Source organism: Nymphaea colorata, chromosome 6 (assembly GCF_008831285.2).
Source record: "Nymphaea colorata isolate Beijing-Zhang1983 chromosome 6, ASM883128v2, whole genome shotgun sequence".
Classification (NCBI taxonomy): domain Eukaryota; kingdom Viridiplantae; phylum Streptophyta; class Magnoliopsida; order Nymphaeales; family Nymphaeaceae; genus Nymphaea; species Nymphaea colorata.
This window is the reverse complement of record NC_045143.1, coordinates 14109837-14126302: the sequence shown is the minus strand read 5'-3', so window position 1 is coordinate 14126302 and position 16466 is coordinate 14109837. Positions and strand designations below refer to the sequence as shown.

General features: G+C 39.4%; 1 protein-coding gene across 3 annotated transcripts in view; it reads left to right on the top strand.

Moving 5' to 3' along the window:
* LOC116256199 (chloride channel protein CLC-d) overlaps nucleotides 1-16182 on the top strand; it is a 42937-nt gene extending 26755 nt beyond the window's left edge. The window contains exons 14-23 of one of the 3 annotated variants that reach the window (XM_031632483.2): nucleotides 215-366; nucleotides 3920-3992; nucleotides 4129-4260; nucleotides 4356-4433; nucleotides 4524-4579; nucleotides 4711-4788; nucleotides 4891-5047; nucleotides 5120-5221; nucleotides 7770-7816; nucleotides 15829-16182. In XM_031632483.2, the coding sequence (XP_031488343.1) occupies nucleotides 215-366; nucleotides 3920-3992; nucleotides 4129-4260; nucleotides 4356-4433; nucleotides 4524-4579; nucleotides 4711-4788; nucleotides 4891-5047; nucleotides 5120-5221; nucleotides 7770-7816; nucleotides 15829-15910 (957 nt within the window). In that variant the 3' untranslated portion in view covers nucleotides 15911-16182. Of the gene's footprint in view, nucleotides 1-214; nucleotides 367-3919; nucleotides 4056-4128; nucleotides 4261-4355; nucleotides 4434-4523; nucleotides 4580-4710; nucleotides 4789-4890; nucleotides 5048-5119; nucleotides 5222-7769; nucleotides 7817-15828 lie in introns of all 3 variants that reach the window. The other 2 variants (XM_031632482.2, XM_031632484.2) reach the window with 2 other exon arrangements.
* The last annotated feature ends 284 nt before the right edge of the window (nucleotides 16183-16466 follow it).

Below are 16466 nucleotides of genomic sequence, written 5' to 3'. Positions count from 1 at the left end.
CTGTTGTTTCTTGGGCTTATAGTTTAATTTTCGTTGTTGAGGACAGTTTTAGGCAAAAATTCTTGGAAGTAGCATATGTACATTTGGTGTATCAACTTTGCATACTATCATAGGAAACTTTTGGAAGTATGGATAACTTAACATGTTAACATAGACACTATGTGACAACCTTTTTTTGTTGGATTCACTAACCTCTTTCAACTTCCACTTCCAGGTAATGTTTTATTCTCTTGCTGTGGTAACTTTTGGAACTGCTGTACCAGCTGGTCAATTTGTTCCTGGAATAATGATTGGGTCAACATATGGGCGCCTTGTTGGCATGTTTGTTGTCAACTTCTATAAGAAGCTAAATGTTGAAGAGGGAACGTAAGTTGTCTTCTGTTCCTCATTTAGGTCATTGTTTAGGCTTTTTGTTCTTTGACAAAAGCTTCTATTATAGTTCTGGCTACTTGGAGTTTTCATTAGATTAATTGTTATATAGTTCTTGTCTACAAAAGGAATGTGCTAAATCAGTATGATTTCTCATCTCTCTTATTGGACCATTATATTGGCTAGTGGACCAGAGACTAAAGTATTGTAAAGGTTCAGCCACTGTTAGGTCATTTAGAAGTATGATCAGATGCTACATACTAACTTGTTGGTGGCTGAAATTTGCTCCTGCTTGCAGCTTGAAATGGTTGTCATATGTCTCACGTGCCTTTTAGTGCTTAATGAAAAGTTATTAAAAAGTGTTAGTGCTCTTATGGATTTGTTGTTGATTTACTGATCAAAAAGCCCAAAAGGGCTCACCACATCTGGGTTCAGTGGTTTGGTTCTTCAACTTAGAAGCCAAGGGATTTATACCACTGTATCCAATGCAAATTATGCAATGCTGGAGCAGTGGAAAGGCTTCTTGGTAGGCAAGAGAGGGGTGCCTTGAATTTGATGATGAGGAAACTAGCCGGGTTGTAGCTTCCATAGCCACAAATATTGTGATATTTTTGAAAATATTGTGATATTTACGATAAAAACAAGAAAACAGAAAAAATGGCAAAATGCCGTAATATTTTCAAAATCTTGCCAAAAGATATATATCGCGTTTTTTTGTCCCAGTTTAAACCTGCGCTCAAACAAGGGCAGTCTTGGTATTTTTTGAAATTTAAAAGTTTAAACTGCACGTGCTCCATTTCCTTTTTAAAAGGGGTAGTTTATGTAAAGTAAAGGTTTTAAAAGGGCAGTTTTGAACTCTTTTGTTCTTTTTAATGGTAAAAACGGTTCAAAGGAAAAACAAAGTTGGGGCTTTTAAGTCCTCTTCTTAACCTCCACGATATGTTTTAGGCCTTTCTGCCCTTTGGAGAGAAGTTGGAGATGTGAGAAGGGAGAAACCACCTGCAGTTAGTTTTATTTTTTCTAGCTTTATTTATTTATTTATTTATTTTTTACAGATTTCCCTTCACTCCCAAATTTTGTTTTGTCTTTTAACTATTTAATTGAGGAGCAGCAAGCTACAATTGTAGAATGATAGAATCTAGACCTCAAGTTCTGTTTCTTTGTTTTTCAAGTTTTAATTTCTATTTTATGTCTCCTCCTTAGTTTTTTGCGTATTTTGTTTTTACATAAATTTTTGTCTATTTTTTCAAAAAATTGCCGAGACTTTCCCAAGATTTTTTCGAGAAAATTACCCGAGAAAAACCTCACTGATGTTTTTCCGAGAACGATATTTGTGGCTATGGTAGCTTCCATCATTGTAAAATTTTGGGAAATGATAAGGACCACAACAAAGGGAAACATATGTGGATCTAATGATAAAGAAACTTGTTTCTGCCATCAATATAAAAATTTTGAAGAAGAAAAGAACAAAATTATTAGACAATTAGTTTTGTTACGATTGCAGACATTTATCTCAATTTTATCATGATAAACTGAATTATACTAAACACTGAGTTACTTCATTGGGTCAAAGTGCTTGTAATGTGCATGCCTTTAAGGAAAAAGTATTCATATGGAACATCCTTTTATATTTGTCAGGTAACATAGGAAAATGAATTCAAGGTTAGGCCCATCATTTTCATCAGTTGATATGCTTAGTTGTTGGAGCCTGGAGGATGTTTTGTTTTCATTCTTGGAGTGGTTGGAACAGAACATATTGCATGTTGCATGCAGTGTGGGAGTGGTTGTATTTGTTAGCACGTTCCACCTTTTGGGTGGGATGTTGGATCCAGTGGATCCTGAACATGTATTGCATCCATCGTTTGTGGGGCATGGGGCTCATTGTTCTTGGAATGCAGTGTTCCCTGCAATCAAACTTTCTCTTGGAGAAAAACAATGATGCACAATTGAACAAGGAAACAATAAAACATAACTAAGAACCTTGTTAGATATTGAAATACCTTACCTATTATTGTTACAATTATTATTATTGTTGTTGTTGTAGTAGTTATATTATTCTGATTATTACTATACATATGGTCACAGCTTCACACACAAGCGTATATACAAATATTCCGTGATTGTTGATGTATTGCAAAAATTGGTACATTGTAGAACTATATTCAGTATCTTGTAAGGTTCTTTAGCTATTACCTCTTTCAATGTTTATTTTGTTTTTTTATATGGTATAGTATATGTTCATATCCAATAATATATTCAGGTACCGAGATTTTGCTTGCCAAGAAAATGCAAAAAAGAAACAAGTATATGACACTACATGCAAGTATGCATATCTCATGGTCTTTCTTGTTGAGAAAATCAAAATTAGATGAGATCTAAGGAAATTGGTAGGGCATGAGTAGCACGCTCTATGTCACATCAATGCGGGTGTGGGTGCTGGTGGAGCACATCCCAAAAAGATTGGGTGTGGTGGGTGCGTGAGGGTATATCTATGTCACATAGGTACGGGTACGGGTGCCGGTGCGGATACCGGTGCGGGTACGGGTACTGAGCATTTTAAAAAAACTTGGGTGCGGGGGTACGGCCGTATATATATATAAACAATAAGAAATACTTAGAAAATATGTATCAAAATAAAGAATATACATCAACATAAACAAATAAATAACATAGAAAATATATATCAACGGCTCTTGCAGCAGTGTGTTTAAGAAACCTATGAAAAACTTTAAACATATGGACAACCAAGCAGCCCTTTAGTCAAATATGAACATCAATCGAATTTTCACATCCAAAGAATAGAATAAAAAGTAAGGTGGAAAAAATTAAATCAAAGAAAAATTAAACAGTTTGGATCTATAGGTACCCAAGTGTCAAAGTACCCATTTTGGGTATGGGTACGGCGACACAGGTACGTGGACCTTACTGAAGTACCCATGTGACTTAGGGGTATATATATATATATATATATATATATATATATATAAATATATGCATTCATCATATATATAAATCATATAGTTGTTTCCTAGCTTAATTTGTCATTTTTTTTAACTTTTATTACTGTAAATAAAGAAAGAGAGGGAGAGAGTGAAGAAAAAAAAGAAGCAAAAAAATTTTTAGAGGAAAAATGTGGGGTGCGAGTCTGAGCCACACTAGCACCAGCACCCACACCTACGTCATGTCGAGTCGGGTACTGCACTCTTTTTGAAGAGTCCGTGTGACATAGAGTGCACTGTATTTCTGTTTTGGTGGACTGTCGGATATGGCAAGTCATGGCTAGACACAAGTTCCTGCTATATGTACTCAAGTGAGCAATTTGAGCTATCCATCATGTTGGCCATATGGGCCAAAAATGGCATCCTGTAGCACCAAATTACCAATGGAGCACACATTCTGTGGGCTGTTGACAGATCTTGTTGAACAGTTTGTCTTTCTCTCCCGTTGCTGTAAAAGTCTGATTTTCAGTTGCCATTTTCTGTTAAGGATATAGGAATTTTGTTGTGTTTTTTCCTTTGTGATGGTAAAACAACCTTGCGGAATTTGTCAGGTACGCACTGCTTGGAGCTGCTTCATTTCTCGGCGGATCAATGCGGATGACGGTGTCCCTTTGTGTCATAATGGTCGAGATCACAAACAACTTGAAGCTTCTACCTCTTATCATGCTTGTTCTTCTTATTTCCAAGGCAGGCTGCTTGAATTTTTGAACCTTTTCTTTAAATAGATCAGGAGTAATTTTATGTTTTGGTGGTTTTATAGGCTGTTGGTGATGCGTTCAATGAAGGTCTATATGAAGAGCAAGCACGCCTAAGGGGTATACCGTTACTTGAATCCAGGCCAAAGTATTTCATGCGGAAGATGACTGCAAAAGAAGCATGCTCAAGTCAAAAGGTATGTGGTGATCAATTCATTCTCATAACTGAAAATTCAATTTACTTTTCTCTTTTATCTAAATAATCTACAAGATGTGCCTTTGACTTTTACAGGTTGTCTCTCTTCCTCGTGTTGTTAAAGTTGCAGACGTAGTATCTATCTTAAGAAGCAACAAGCATAATGGGTACCCTGTGAGTGTTTGTGTCTTGTGAGACGTGGCATCGTTTTTTTGGCTCCTTTGGTGTTTATGCACATTTCTTTTTCTGACTTGTCCAATATAGGTGGTGGATTATTCTCGTGGTGGTGAGACTATCATTATTGGGCTCATACTACGGAGGTATGTTTAATAATGTTTAAAATTTTATGGATGTTTTTTTCAAGTCATAATTTGGTTTTTGGTGTTGTTTTTTTAATAAGATTTGTGTTGTAAACACTGAGTATAAGGCTTACCTAGAATTTTCTTTGCAGTCATCTATTGGTGCTTCTACATTCTAAGCTAGACTTTCAACACGATCCTTTGCCTTCCGATACCAGAGGATCATTCGGGTAGCAAGATTAATCAAATGTTTTTACTTGCAAAATTTCCATTTTGTATGCAGATGAAAGTCCTTTCTGATGGTATTTATCTTTTTTTTTTTCTTTTAATAGGCATGCCGCCAGTGAGTTTGTGAAACCTGTTTCTAGTAAAGGAATGTCAGTTGATGAAATTCAGCTAGACCAAGTAGATCTGGACATGTATATAGATCTTGCTCCTTTCTTGAATCCCTCCCCATATATAGTACCAGAAGATATGTCATTGGCCAAGGTGAGGATGATTGCATCCAATTGAACTCATGAATTTGCACTATTTATCACTAACCTGATTTATGTATAATAGGTGTACAATCTTTTCCGCCAGTTGGGGTTGAGGCATATATTTGTTGTTCCTCGTGCATCTCGTGTGATTGGATTAATTACTAGGAAGGACCTTCTAAGAGAGGTATGCACTTGAATTACTTCCTAGAATGACTATGTTCATAAACTCATATGATGGCTCCATTAAGTCAATTTTATCTCCTTTTCTGCTAAACAGCACCACATGCACAAAGACCCATGCCCAGATGTGCACACACTCCAGCACATACCCTCACACTCTCACAGAGGCAAACTGCAGAGTTGATGCATTGCTGTACTTTGGATTGACGGAAAATGATAGTCTAAACTAAACGTTCAATTTCCTAGCTGAGTTGAGTTTGAGCTACTTGAGTTTTCAATTCTAGTGAATATTCCAAAAAGCCATTACACAAGCAGCTCATGAAAGGATAGTATTAATCCCCTTAATCTTTTTTATTTAAATTTTTATTTTAAAAAAAACTGATGAAATTCCTGCCTATGAGGTACTAAGAAAAGGGTGGGACCTATGTCACATAGGTGCAGGTGCGGGTGTAGATGCTGGTGCGGCACATCCCCACAAATTTAGGTGCTGCGGTGCGACGATCATATTTATTTGTTATTACTAATTTATTATTTACACACACACACACACACATATATAAGAACTAAGAAATTTAGAGTTTATGTATAGACAGACACGCGCGTATAAGAACTAAGAAATTTAGAGTATACACTATAGTCTATACACTCTACACTGCACACTTTATGGACAAATTATATATGAATATTATATATTACCTACTTATAAGTTGTAATGTATTGTGTATATGAATGTAAAATATTAAGCATTAACGTGCTTACAAAGTACAAACATTAAACAAGTACACAAGTAGACAAAAAACAACAAATCCAGGAAAAAACACAAAAATGGAAAAAAAATGCTAAACCCTCTTTTTAACGTTAAAAATTTTTAAAATAAAAAAATGTCAAAAAAGGATGAAAATAGGCTTCACGAGGTTTGACCGCACCTGACTCGAGTTAAACGCGAGTCGGATGCGTGTCCAAAATGGACAAAAATGATCGGGTGCGGTCAGCTGCACCCGACTCTTGTTGACTTGAGTCGGGTGCAAATCCGAGCCGTACCCGCACCCGAGTCGTGTCGACACGGGTGCGACAGTCAAATTGCAGCGTCCGTGTGACTTGGGATGGGAGTTAAGACCCTTACTGTGCCAGAGTGGCTTTAACTGCTCCATGATACATAAGTTTCACTATGTTTGGTGGGCAAATTTCTCATCCTGGCTCATGCTTAAGAAATGAAGCTTCACCTCATGCAACTATTTATGCTTCTGGCTCATAGTGGCAAGAAGCCTGGCTTCTTGGACTTGGGGTGTCAATCCCAAATCACTTGGTTTCCTGATTTCAATTTTTCAAAAATCAATAAAAAGTTGGAGGTTAAAGGCCTTGGTTTGGTTGGGAGGCTAAAGTGGAGCGGCATGATGCATAAGCCTCTTGAAGCCTTGGCAGTCGAATATCTCACCATGAGACATTTGCCTGAGAGCATGACATGAACTTCTATACAATTGATCTTTGTCCCATGCAACTACTTATGCCTTTTGATCCATAACTGCACCTTTTCTAAGATTTTGTAATATGAGATTACTATGTCATCCACTGAAGACTTTTGCACAGAAAAACAAGAAAGAAGGAGAAGAGAAGTGCCAAAGGATAGAGACGGCAGCAGCAGTAACTCTCTGCTGAACCCTAAGATTATACTATAAAACCAGTCTTTTACACTATGCAGTATGGACTAATAAGTCCTATTAAAAACAAAGAATATTGCAGCCATGCCATTAATGAGAAAATATAACGTTAAAAAGCAATATGATGTCTGGATTTGGATCCAGATCCAGACGTCATGATCCACACCTTATACACGTTTTAACACCCTCCCTTTACATGGTCTTGCATCATGTACAATTTGTTCTTTAGCAACCAGAATTGTCATCTTGTTGATCCTTTATAAATAAGTCTGCCAGTTGATCTTTAGTTCTAACATGTTGGGGCTCTATCTCCTTTTCCTCAACCTTTTGTTGACGAATAAAATGTTGATCGATTTCATTGTGCTTGGTCCTGCTATGCTGAATGGGATTAAAAGCAATGTTAATTGTGCTTTGATTGTCACATAGGAACACCGAGTAAGCAATTTTCTTCCCTAACTGTCTGCTGAACCCTAAGATTATATTATAAAACCAATCTTTTACACCATGGACTAATAAGTCTTATTAAAAACAAAAAATATTGCGGCCATACTTTAAAGTGGAAACACCTGATATGGTGTCTGGATTTGGATCCAGATCTATACATCATGACCCAAACCTTATACACTTAACACCTTTGGGGCAAGCTGCTTGGCTTCCTGATATTGAGTTGCAAGTGCTGCCTTGAGGCTAACCTTCGAGAACTGTTCCTATTGTCAAGTGGTGTTAGTGTATGTTAAGACACGAGACTCATTCAAGTTACAGATTCTGAACGTGCCATCAAGTTAACTAATTTGGGTTTATTATCAATGAGGATGGAGGCTATTGTATTTCCTGTGTATGTTTTTGTTATATTACTACAGTTCTAATAAAATGTTGTTTTCCTACACATTCCAGGGAAATGAAGATTCAGCAACCGTGGAGTTACAATCCAATAGTGTAAGGTCTCGACGCAGCCACACCTGTGTAATTTTTTATCAATTTGCTTTTCATGTTCATAGCATAAAACCATGAGTGGGCAGGTTTATAGATATCTAATAGAAGTTAGAAATTAGGTATTATTTGGAGATTTGGTGAATGTTAAGATTTGGCCGTCCAATGAGCTTTCAGGTAGTAGTCTGACTATTTTTATGGAGAACAGCTGTTTTTCACAATTCTGACCATATGGATGTGGTTGGAATATTCAAATCTATATGTTTCAGAAAAAGGATTGCTGGAATCCAGTGTGAATCAGATTTTATGAGGGTTACAAAATCAGGGGCCCTAGGTTTTTCAGGCCATAGAATCCGATCTTCTCACTTCATTTTTACAAATTTTCTTGGTTCATGTATTTTGGACATTCTGATCACATCTACATGGTCAGATTTTGAGAACTACTGACCATCTACTGGTCAGATTTTGGGAACTACTGGCAAAGTGTTTGGATGGCCACAGACCTCAAAACTGGATGGCTGAATCTGGAACGCCCATGTATATTCAATGAGAGAAAGACAAAAGTCGTCATGGTGTCATGTTTGGTAGAAGTGAGGTTGTAGTTTGTATCATTCTCAGCCATTCATTGGAGGAGTTTCTCTGATTTTTTTTTTCAAAAACATGGTTTTTTATCACTAAAATCTTGAAAGCTTAGAAGATAGAAGAAAATGTATTAGAGAATAACTGTGAAATGTAGGTTTTTAAACATTTTTCATGGTAAATTGTAAATAAAGCTTTATGTAGATGTCTCTTTAAAGTAAAATTATGTAAAACAACAATTTTTAAGAATCTTATGTGTAGAAACAAGCAACACAAGAAGAGAACAGAGAAGAAACACACGATATACGTGGAAAACCTCAGTTAGAGGTGAAAAACCACGGAGAAGCTCTAACCTAGGGGCAAAACCGCAACTCTTGGAGAGAGAATGTTATTTCCACTTAATCAACAATTACACAATAAGTGGGATTATAAAAGAGGGAGACCCGCCTAGGGTACTGAGCCACTCTCGGTACCCGCGCCCATGGGACCGGGTCCATATCTAGACCCGGTTCCCTATACAAGATATTCTAATACTCCCCCTCAAGCTTGGCATACATGTCAAACATGCCAAGCTTGCTCACATTTTTCTCGAATTGAGATGTACATAAGGCTTTGGTTAAAACATCGGCAATTTGATCTTCAGACTTCATATACGGCAGGATCAACTCCTTGGAATCTATGCGTTCCCGTATGAAATGGCGATCAATCTCCACATGTTTAGTTCTGTCATGCAGGACGGGATTGTTTGCAAGGTTAATCGCAGACTTGTTGTCACAGTACATCTTCATTTTTTCTTCCGTTTCAACACCAATATCAACTAGGAGAATCTTTAACCATAACATTTCTGTAACTCCTATAGCCACAACCCTGTATTCAGCCTCAGCACTGGATCTAGAACAAACTTCCTGCCTTTTACTTCTCCATACAACCAGGGTACCCTCCAGAAAGATGCAGTATCCTGTGGTAGACCTCCTAGTATCAGTGCATCCTGCCCAATCTGCATCAGAGTATCCTTCAGTATTAAGTTGGTCTTGCTGAGTATATAGTAATCATTTCTCTGGGTCATTCTTTAGGTACCCCAACACTCTTTCTGCACTCTTCCAGTGACAATCAGTAGGAGCATGCATGAACTGACTCAACACATTCAGAACATAAGTAATATCAGGGCGAGTAAGAGTAAGATAGTTGAGCTTACCAACCAGCCTCTGATACCGCCCTTTTCCTTCCTCATTTAGGATGTTGCCAGTTTTGATGCTTATCTTTGTACCAGACTCCATTGGAGTAAGAAAGGGCCTACATCCAAGTTTGCCTGTCTCCTTTAAAAGATTCAGAGTGTATTTCCTTTGGCTCATAACAAGCCCTGTCTCTGACCGAGCAATCTCGATCCCCAGAAAGTACCTTAGTTTACCCAGATCTTTAAGATCAAATTCGGCAGCTAACATTTCCTTCATCTTCCTTTTTTCTTCTTCATCGTCACCTGTGACTATCATATCATCAACATACACAAGAAGAAGACTCACCAGGCCATTTCTCTGCTTAATGAATAAGGTGTGATCACCATTTTCCTGTTTGTATCCATTAGTATTCATCACTATCCTCAGCCTTTCGAACCATGCTCTAGGAGACTGCTTTAATCCATACAAGGCTTTCTTGAGATGACAACATTTTCCGTTTTGAACATATCCAGGAGGCATGCTCATGTAGACCTCTTCTTATAGATAGCCGTTCAAGAATGCATTCTTGATATCAAGCTGATCCATGCTCTTCTTTTGCACGGCAAGTGCTAAGATGACCCTCACAGTTTTCAGTTTAGCAACAGGGGCAAAGGTTTCAAGGTAATCAATACCATATTTTTGGCTGAACCCCTTTGCAACAAGACGAGCCTTATACCTCTCCACGGTACCATCCGGTTTGTATTTCACATTGAACACCCACTTGGAACCAACTAAATGAGTCCCCTTGGGAATATCAACTACTTCCCAAGTATCATCATTCTTCGCCAAGGCATCCATCTCCTTTGTCATGGCATGTAGCCATTTAGGATCCTCTCTAGCATCTTCCACACACCTGGGAATCACAGACTTAGACAAGGATGTAATAAAGCATTTGTAATCCTTACTAAGTTTCGCATAAGAGACAAATCTCTGAATAGGATGAGAAGTACATGACCTGGTGCCCTTGCGCAAGGCTATAGGAAGCTCTTCATTGATTTGACTTGGGTCATCCGGGGAACTCACAAGATTGGGATTGGTTATATCAACATTCTCAACCACATCTGTCTTCTTCCTGGTGTACACCTGGCCAAACAAGTGATCACGAGCTGTGGACTGATTATCAACAAGGCCCCCGTCCATGTGACTATCTCTATCATCTCTGACTGTGTCTGCCACACTGTGACTAACCTTGTAATCCAAGAAATCCATAAACTGTATCAATTGATTTGAGGAATACTCTTCACTACTGTTCCCTAGACACTCCCCCTGAAGAGGATTCACAGGAAAGTATGCCTCATGCTCATGAAAAGTAACATCCCGGGAGACATAGACTTTAGAAGTGGTAGGATCAACACATTTGTATCCCTTCTGAGTGGAGGAATACCCCAGGAAGACAGCCTTGATAGATCGAGGGTCAAGTTTCTTGAGGGTGGGACTATGGTCATGAACAAAACAGACACACCCGAACACCCGAGGAGTAAGAGGCCAGGGATTCTGAGTAGGCCAAAGCATAGAATATGGGGAATGACCCTGCAACACACGGGTAGGCATACGATTAATAAGGTGGGCACTAGTGAGAAGTGCATCACCCCAGTAGCGCTTAGGAACTTGCCGATGGAACATAATAGCCCGGGTGACATCTAATAAATGGCGATTCTTCCGTTCAGCCACGCCATTTTGGAGAGGTGTATAACTACAGAACGTTTTATGAACAATACCCTTGCTCTTCAAGAAATCATCTAGAGATTGAGAGACATACTCTCTAGCATTATCAGTGCGGAAAGCCTGAACAGAGGTCTGAAACTGAGTCTCAACAAAAGCCACAAAATTTTTGACAATGACCGGAACGTCACTACGTTCTTTCAACAGGTACACGAACGTACAACGAGAGTAGTCATCAATAAGAGTCATAAAATAATGAAAACCACGACAAGTGGGTGCTCCCGAAGGACCCCAAACATCAGAATGAACCAAAGCAAACGGACGGGTGGTTTTATTGAAAGAAATAGGGTACGACGCCCTGACATGCTTAGCCAACTGACACACTTCACATGTGAAGGAGTCAATGGAAACAAAAGTAAAAAGCCTTGGAAACAACTTCTTGATCGACTGGAATGGGAGATGTCCAAGACGCTCGTGCCATCGCATAATGATAGACCTGTCTTCCACACCTGACAACTGTCCACTAGTGGCTGAAATCAAGACAGACGCAACTTGCACGGGCAGTCTGTAGAGTCCATCAATAACCGAACCAATCCCAATCTTCTTCCCCGTCACCAAGTCCTATAGGAAACAATGGTCAGCAGAAAAAATTAGATTACAATTTAGTTCTTTGGTAATACTGCTGACAGATAACAAGTTCACAGGAATATTGGGAACATGAAGAGCATTATGCAGACGATATTTATTCAACAAGGACAAACTCCCTTTTCCAGCCACAGAGATAGAAGACCCATCAGCCATAGACACGCGTTGCTACCCTGAAGACAATTTGTATTCTTGAAACAACTTAAGATCCCCTGTCATATGATGTGTAGCCCCACTGTCAACAATCCAATCACCAAAGGAGGAATTACCTTGATCACTTGTGGCCACAAGAGCTTGAGCTAACTTAGCTCCCTCGGACGTGGAACTTTCCTCTTGTGTAGTAGAAAGCCGGCTGATATAAGCTTGCAATTCCTTGATTTGATCAGAGGAAAGCTTTGATTTTTCAACATTTGACGAACAACCCTGACTAGAGTCAGGCACAGAAGACCCTCGCTGACTAGAAGGAGGACGACCACGAACAAGTCTCTTCTCAGGATGAATATCCCAACAGAAATCCACAGAATGCCCCAACTTGTTACAATGACTACAACGCCGAACAGGACGTTGTCCAGTCCCTGAGGCACGGCTAACAAACGCTGAGGGAGAGCTCCCATGGCTGGAGTCAATATGCATGACTTGGCGACGTTGTTCCTCAGATTCTACTCGGGCATACACCTCCTCAATCCCAGGAATCTCATCACAATTGAGAATTTGGCTCCTAATGGATTCAAATTCATCACGTAATCCTCCAAGGAAAATAAAAGTTCGGTCCATCCATTCTTTTTCCCAGTACAAGGCATGATCAAAACCATAATGCCAGTCATCATTCACATGATAGTCCAGTTCCTCCCATTTAGTCTTCAGGGCTGCAAAGAAGGATTTCACAGACAAGTCACCCTGTTTAAGAGAGTAGATGCCACGTTTGATTTGGTACGTGCGCAAGACTCTCTTCTTACGGCCATACATTCTTGCAAGCACAGTCTACATGTCATATGCAGTCGACTTACGCAAGATCAAAGGCTGAATATCAGCGGAAACAAAACTAATGATCCATACTTTAACTTGGCTATCTTCCAACGCCCAAGTCGCCCATTGTGGATCCGTTTTAGAGGGTGCAGGTTTCTCCCCAGTGATATAGGGAAGGCGACCGCGACTGGTAATCCCTATTTCAAGTGCAGTAGACCAAGAGAGATAGTTGTCTTTGTTCAGCCGAATGGAGGTGACTTGAACAGGCAAGTTCTCGTTCTTGGTATTACTGCCCGAGTCAAAGGCAGCATCGATCTTGGAAGTCATCTCTTCGGCCATCACAATCACAAGCAATACCCAACACTAGGAAACGCGGCACCAGGACAAGAGACAACAGGACAAGAGGCGACGAAGGCGCCGCAGGTCACCAGCGGCGGAGGCGCGGAACAACGGTGATGGCGACAGGTGCACAAACCAGCGGCGGGCGCAAAGAAAGTCCAAGCGGCGGTGGTGGCGGAAACGGCAGCGGCGACGGGCGGCGGAAAAAAAAGGAACTCCAACAGCGGCGGAAACAGGCGGAAACTCCACGATCACACCAAAAAACCCACACGCGTTGGCTCTGATACCATGTAGAAACAATCAACACAAGAAGAGAACGGAGAAGAAACACACGATATACGGGGAAAACCTCAGTTAGAGGTGACAAACCACGGAGAAGCTCTAACCTAGGGGCAAAACCGCAACCCTAGGAGAGAGAATGTTATTTCCACTTAATCAACAATTACACAATAAGTGGGATTATAAAAGAGGGAGACCTGCCTAGGGTACCGAGCCACTCTCGGTACCCGCGCCCATGGGACCGGGACCATATCCAGACCCGGTTCCCTATACAAGATATTCTAACATTATGGAAATTCATGATGATTTGCAATGATGACATGATATTACATTGGACACATATATTGTGTTATTTTGAAAGTAAATGATATTATAAGCGGAACACTGAATGGTGACATTCTGTGTAAAGTGACATTGGGGGACATCAAATCTGAGCCGTCTGATCTGATCGAATGGCTTGGATTGATCCCCATCTTTCTCTCTATCACTCTCCTCCCTCTTCCTCTCCCTCTCCCTCCCCCTGCCGTCGCAGGTAGGCTCAGTGGGTGGAGTCCCTCGTCACCTGAGGAACGATGCCCACCCATCATCGAGTGGAGGAAACCCTCCACCCATTGGCGATGTGGGGAGCCGCTGAAGCTCCCTTTCTCTCTGGAAAACTGCCTGGTGGTAAAGTTTAGATGTAAAAGCCAAAAAAGGAAAAGTTAGTCAGGACTGGGTTCAGCCTGTGAGGAACATGTTGGATTGATATTTGGATGTGGGTGGGTTCAACTTCGTAGGACTATGTTCGCATATGGAACCTTCATATGGGTTAAGAATCTGGTGAAGTTGATGGAAGAGAGAGAGCAAGAGAGAGAGAGAGCACTTGTTGAAATTGAAAAACAAAAACTGTTAGTCTTGTCAGCCTAGTAACTAGCTGACTGGCTAGTGCCCTAGTTGTCTGCCATCCAACTAGTCCATGGCCACATAGTAGGTGGGGCCTTGGAGCGTAGGCTATTTGACTGACTATCTTGACTAGTCCTTGCTCATTGAGCAATTAGTATGTTTTTGGTTTAGTCTGACATTTGGTTAGCTTCTTTATGTTTCCTTCTTGTTAGGAAGTTTTTTCTGTAAGTAGATATTTCCTTTTGTAGTAAGTTATGTTATTATGTATATGTCTAGTTTAACAATATATATATATATATATATATATATATATATATATATATATATTCTAATGTGCATGTGTTTTAGCATGCTTTTAACTTGTATATTTCTGTGTTTCTTTTTTTGTATCAGTTCATACATGTCTAACATGTATAACCGGTTACTTGTTACTTTATAACATGCTTTTAGAATATATATGTGTTTATGTGTTTCTTTTTTTGTTTCTGTGTTCCTTTTTTCTCTCTATCTGTTTAACCGGTTACTTGTCTATGTTTCCATGTACCTGTCTATGTTTTCATATTTTTCTTATTGACATTGTTTTTATTTTATTTGACTAACTTGGACCTAGGGAAACCAGTTATTTCCAATGAGTCCTGACTAGCTTTAAGTCCTTGACCCACTTTGTTTCTGACTTCCAAGTTTCACAACTTAGCTGTTAGGCTAGCTGCTCCGGTTGATCAATCAGAACTACTAGAACAACAAAATTGGGAATTGAATCGGAGGTTAGGGTCCACAGAGATCTTCAAGAATAAGGATTCAGAGGATATGGAACTTAGGGATTCCTTTTGCCCAGACTTGATGAACTTGGTGGCTTGTTTCATTGTACTATAGGTAGTAGGTGTATGTGGAAACTTTGTGGAAAAATGAATCATGTGATAACTGATGTCACTCATTAGTTCAAGTCTCTCATATCATATCTTGTTACACATTGTGTTGTAAGTGAAGGAACTGTCACAAATTTTGTGGTTAGGCATGTCCATTCAGCTGCATCTCCAAAACAAAGGGATGGACTTATGCAATAAGAATTTCTCATATAATGCAAGATAAATGTCTTGTTTGCTTAGTGCCTAGGTCAATTAAAATCAGCACTTTTAAACTCCACTGCACTAGAGAAAAATTAGTACTGTAATCTGTACATTTGAAGTTTTTCATTACTCTTTGGAGAGTGATGGTTGAACACTTCTAGATTTGAAAAAATAAAATGCTTAATTATATAGTGGATAAATCCCAAAAGGGGAAGCTTGTTGCTATTAGATTTTTATTATAATAGCCGAGGCTGGATGTTTTCTTATGCTGCGTGTTTTTTGCTACTTTGCAACACACTTTTGAAGGTGTTTGTGCCTTTGTGGTTATGCAAAGATGGCAAAAATGGTTGTGGATCTAACTTTGCAAGTTTTCTTGTTCTTGTGCAACAGGCCTCCTCAACGTGAAAGGAATATGCTTGGGAAGCTTGAACATGAGCGTCCACTTCTTGATAGCCTTTTGAACCAAGGTTAGATTAAGATTGTCCAAGCACAGCTCCACTGAGATGCAATTTTTTTAGCATTCCTTGTCTCTCCATTTCTCCATAACGTTCAATCACATTGTACAAGGTCAGTGCTCCATTTTGCCCATTGTTTTTCTTACTCAAAGAAGCCAAAGCTTAGATGTATCTCCTCTTGTAACATATACAGTATGCTAAAAAAGGAAAACATTGGGGCCAAAGTAACCCCATGAAAGTTTTGTTATACATTACTCAATAATGAATATGACATGATTTTATAGTATCATGCCGGTTGCTTTTTGTTCTTCTGAACCCTACTGTGGTAACCCTGTGCGTGTTAACATAGATGCTGTATATCCTTTGACTGAAAACTGAACAGCAGTGTCAGAAGGTCGTGTTAGCATGATCAATGGCTGGCAATCCATGAAGTCCTATGACACGAAAGGTGTGGATTCTTGGGCAGGAGTCATTTTTTGAATTGCAACCTGAAGACTGCGGATCATTAATGGTGTTTGGTTGCCCTGTGTATTTTTATTTTCATCCTCATCATAATGTTGAATGATTCTCCAT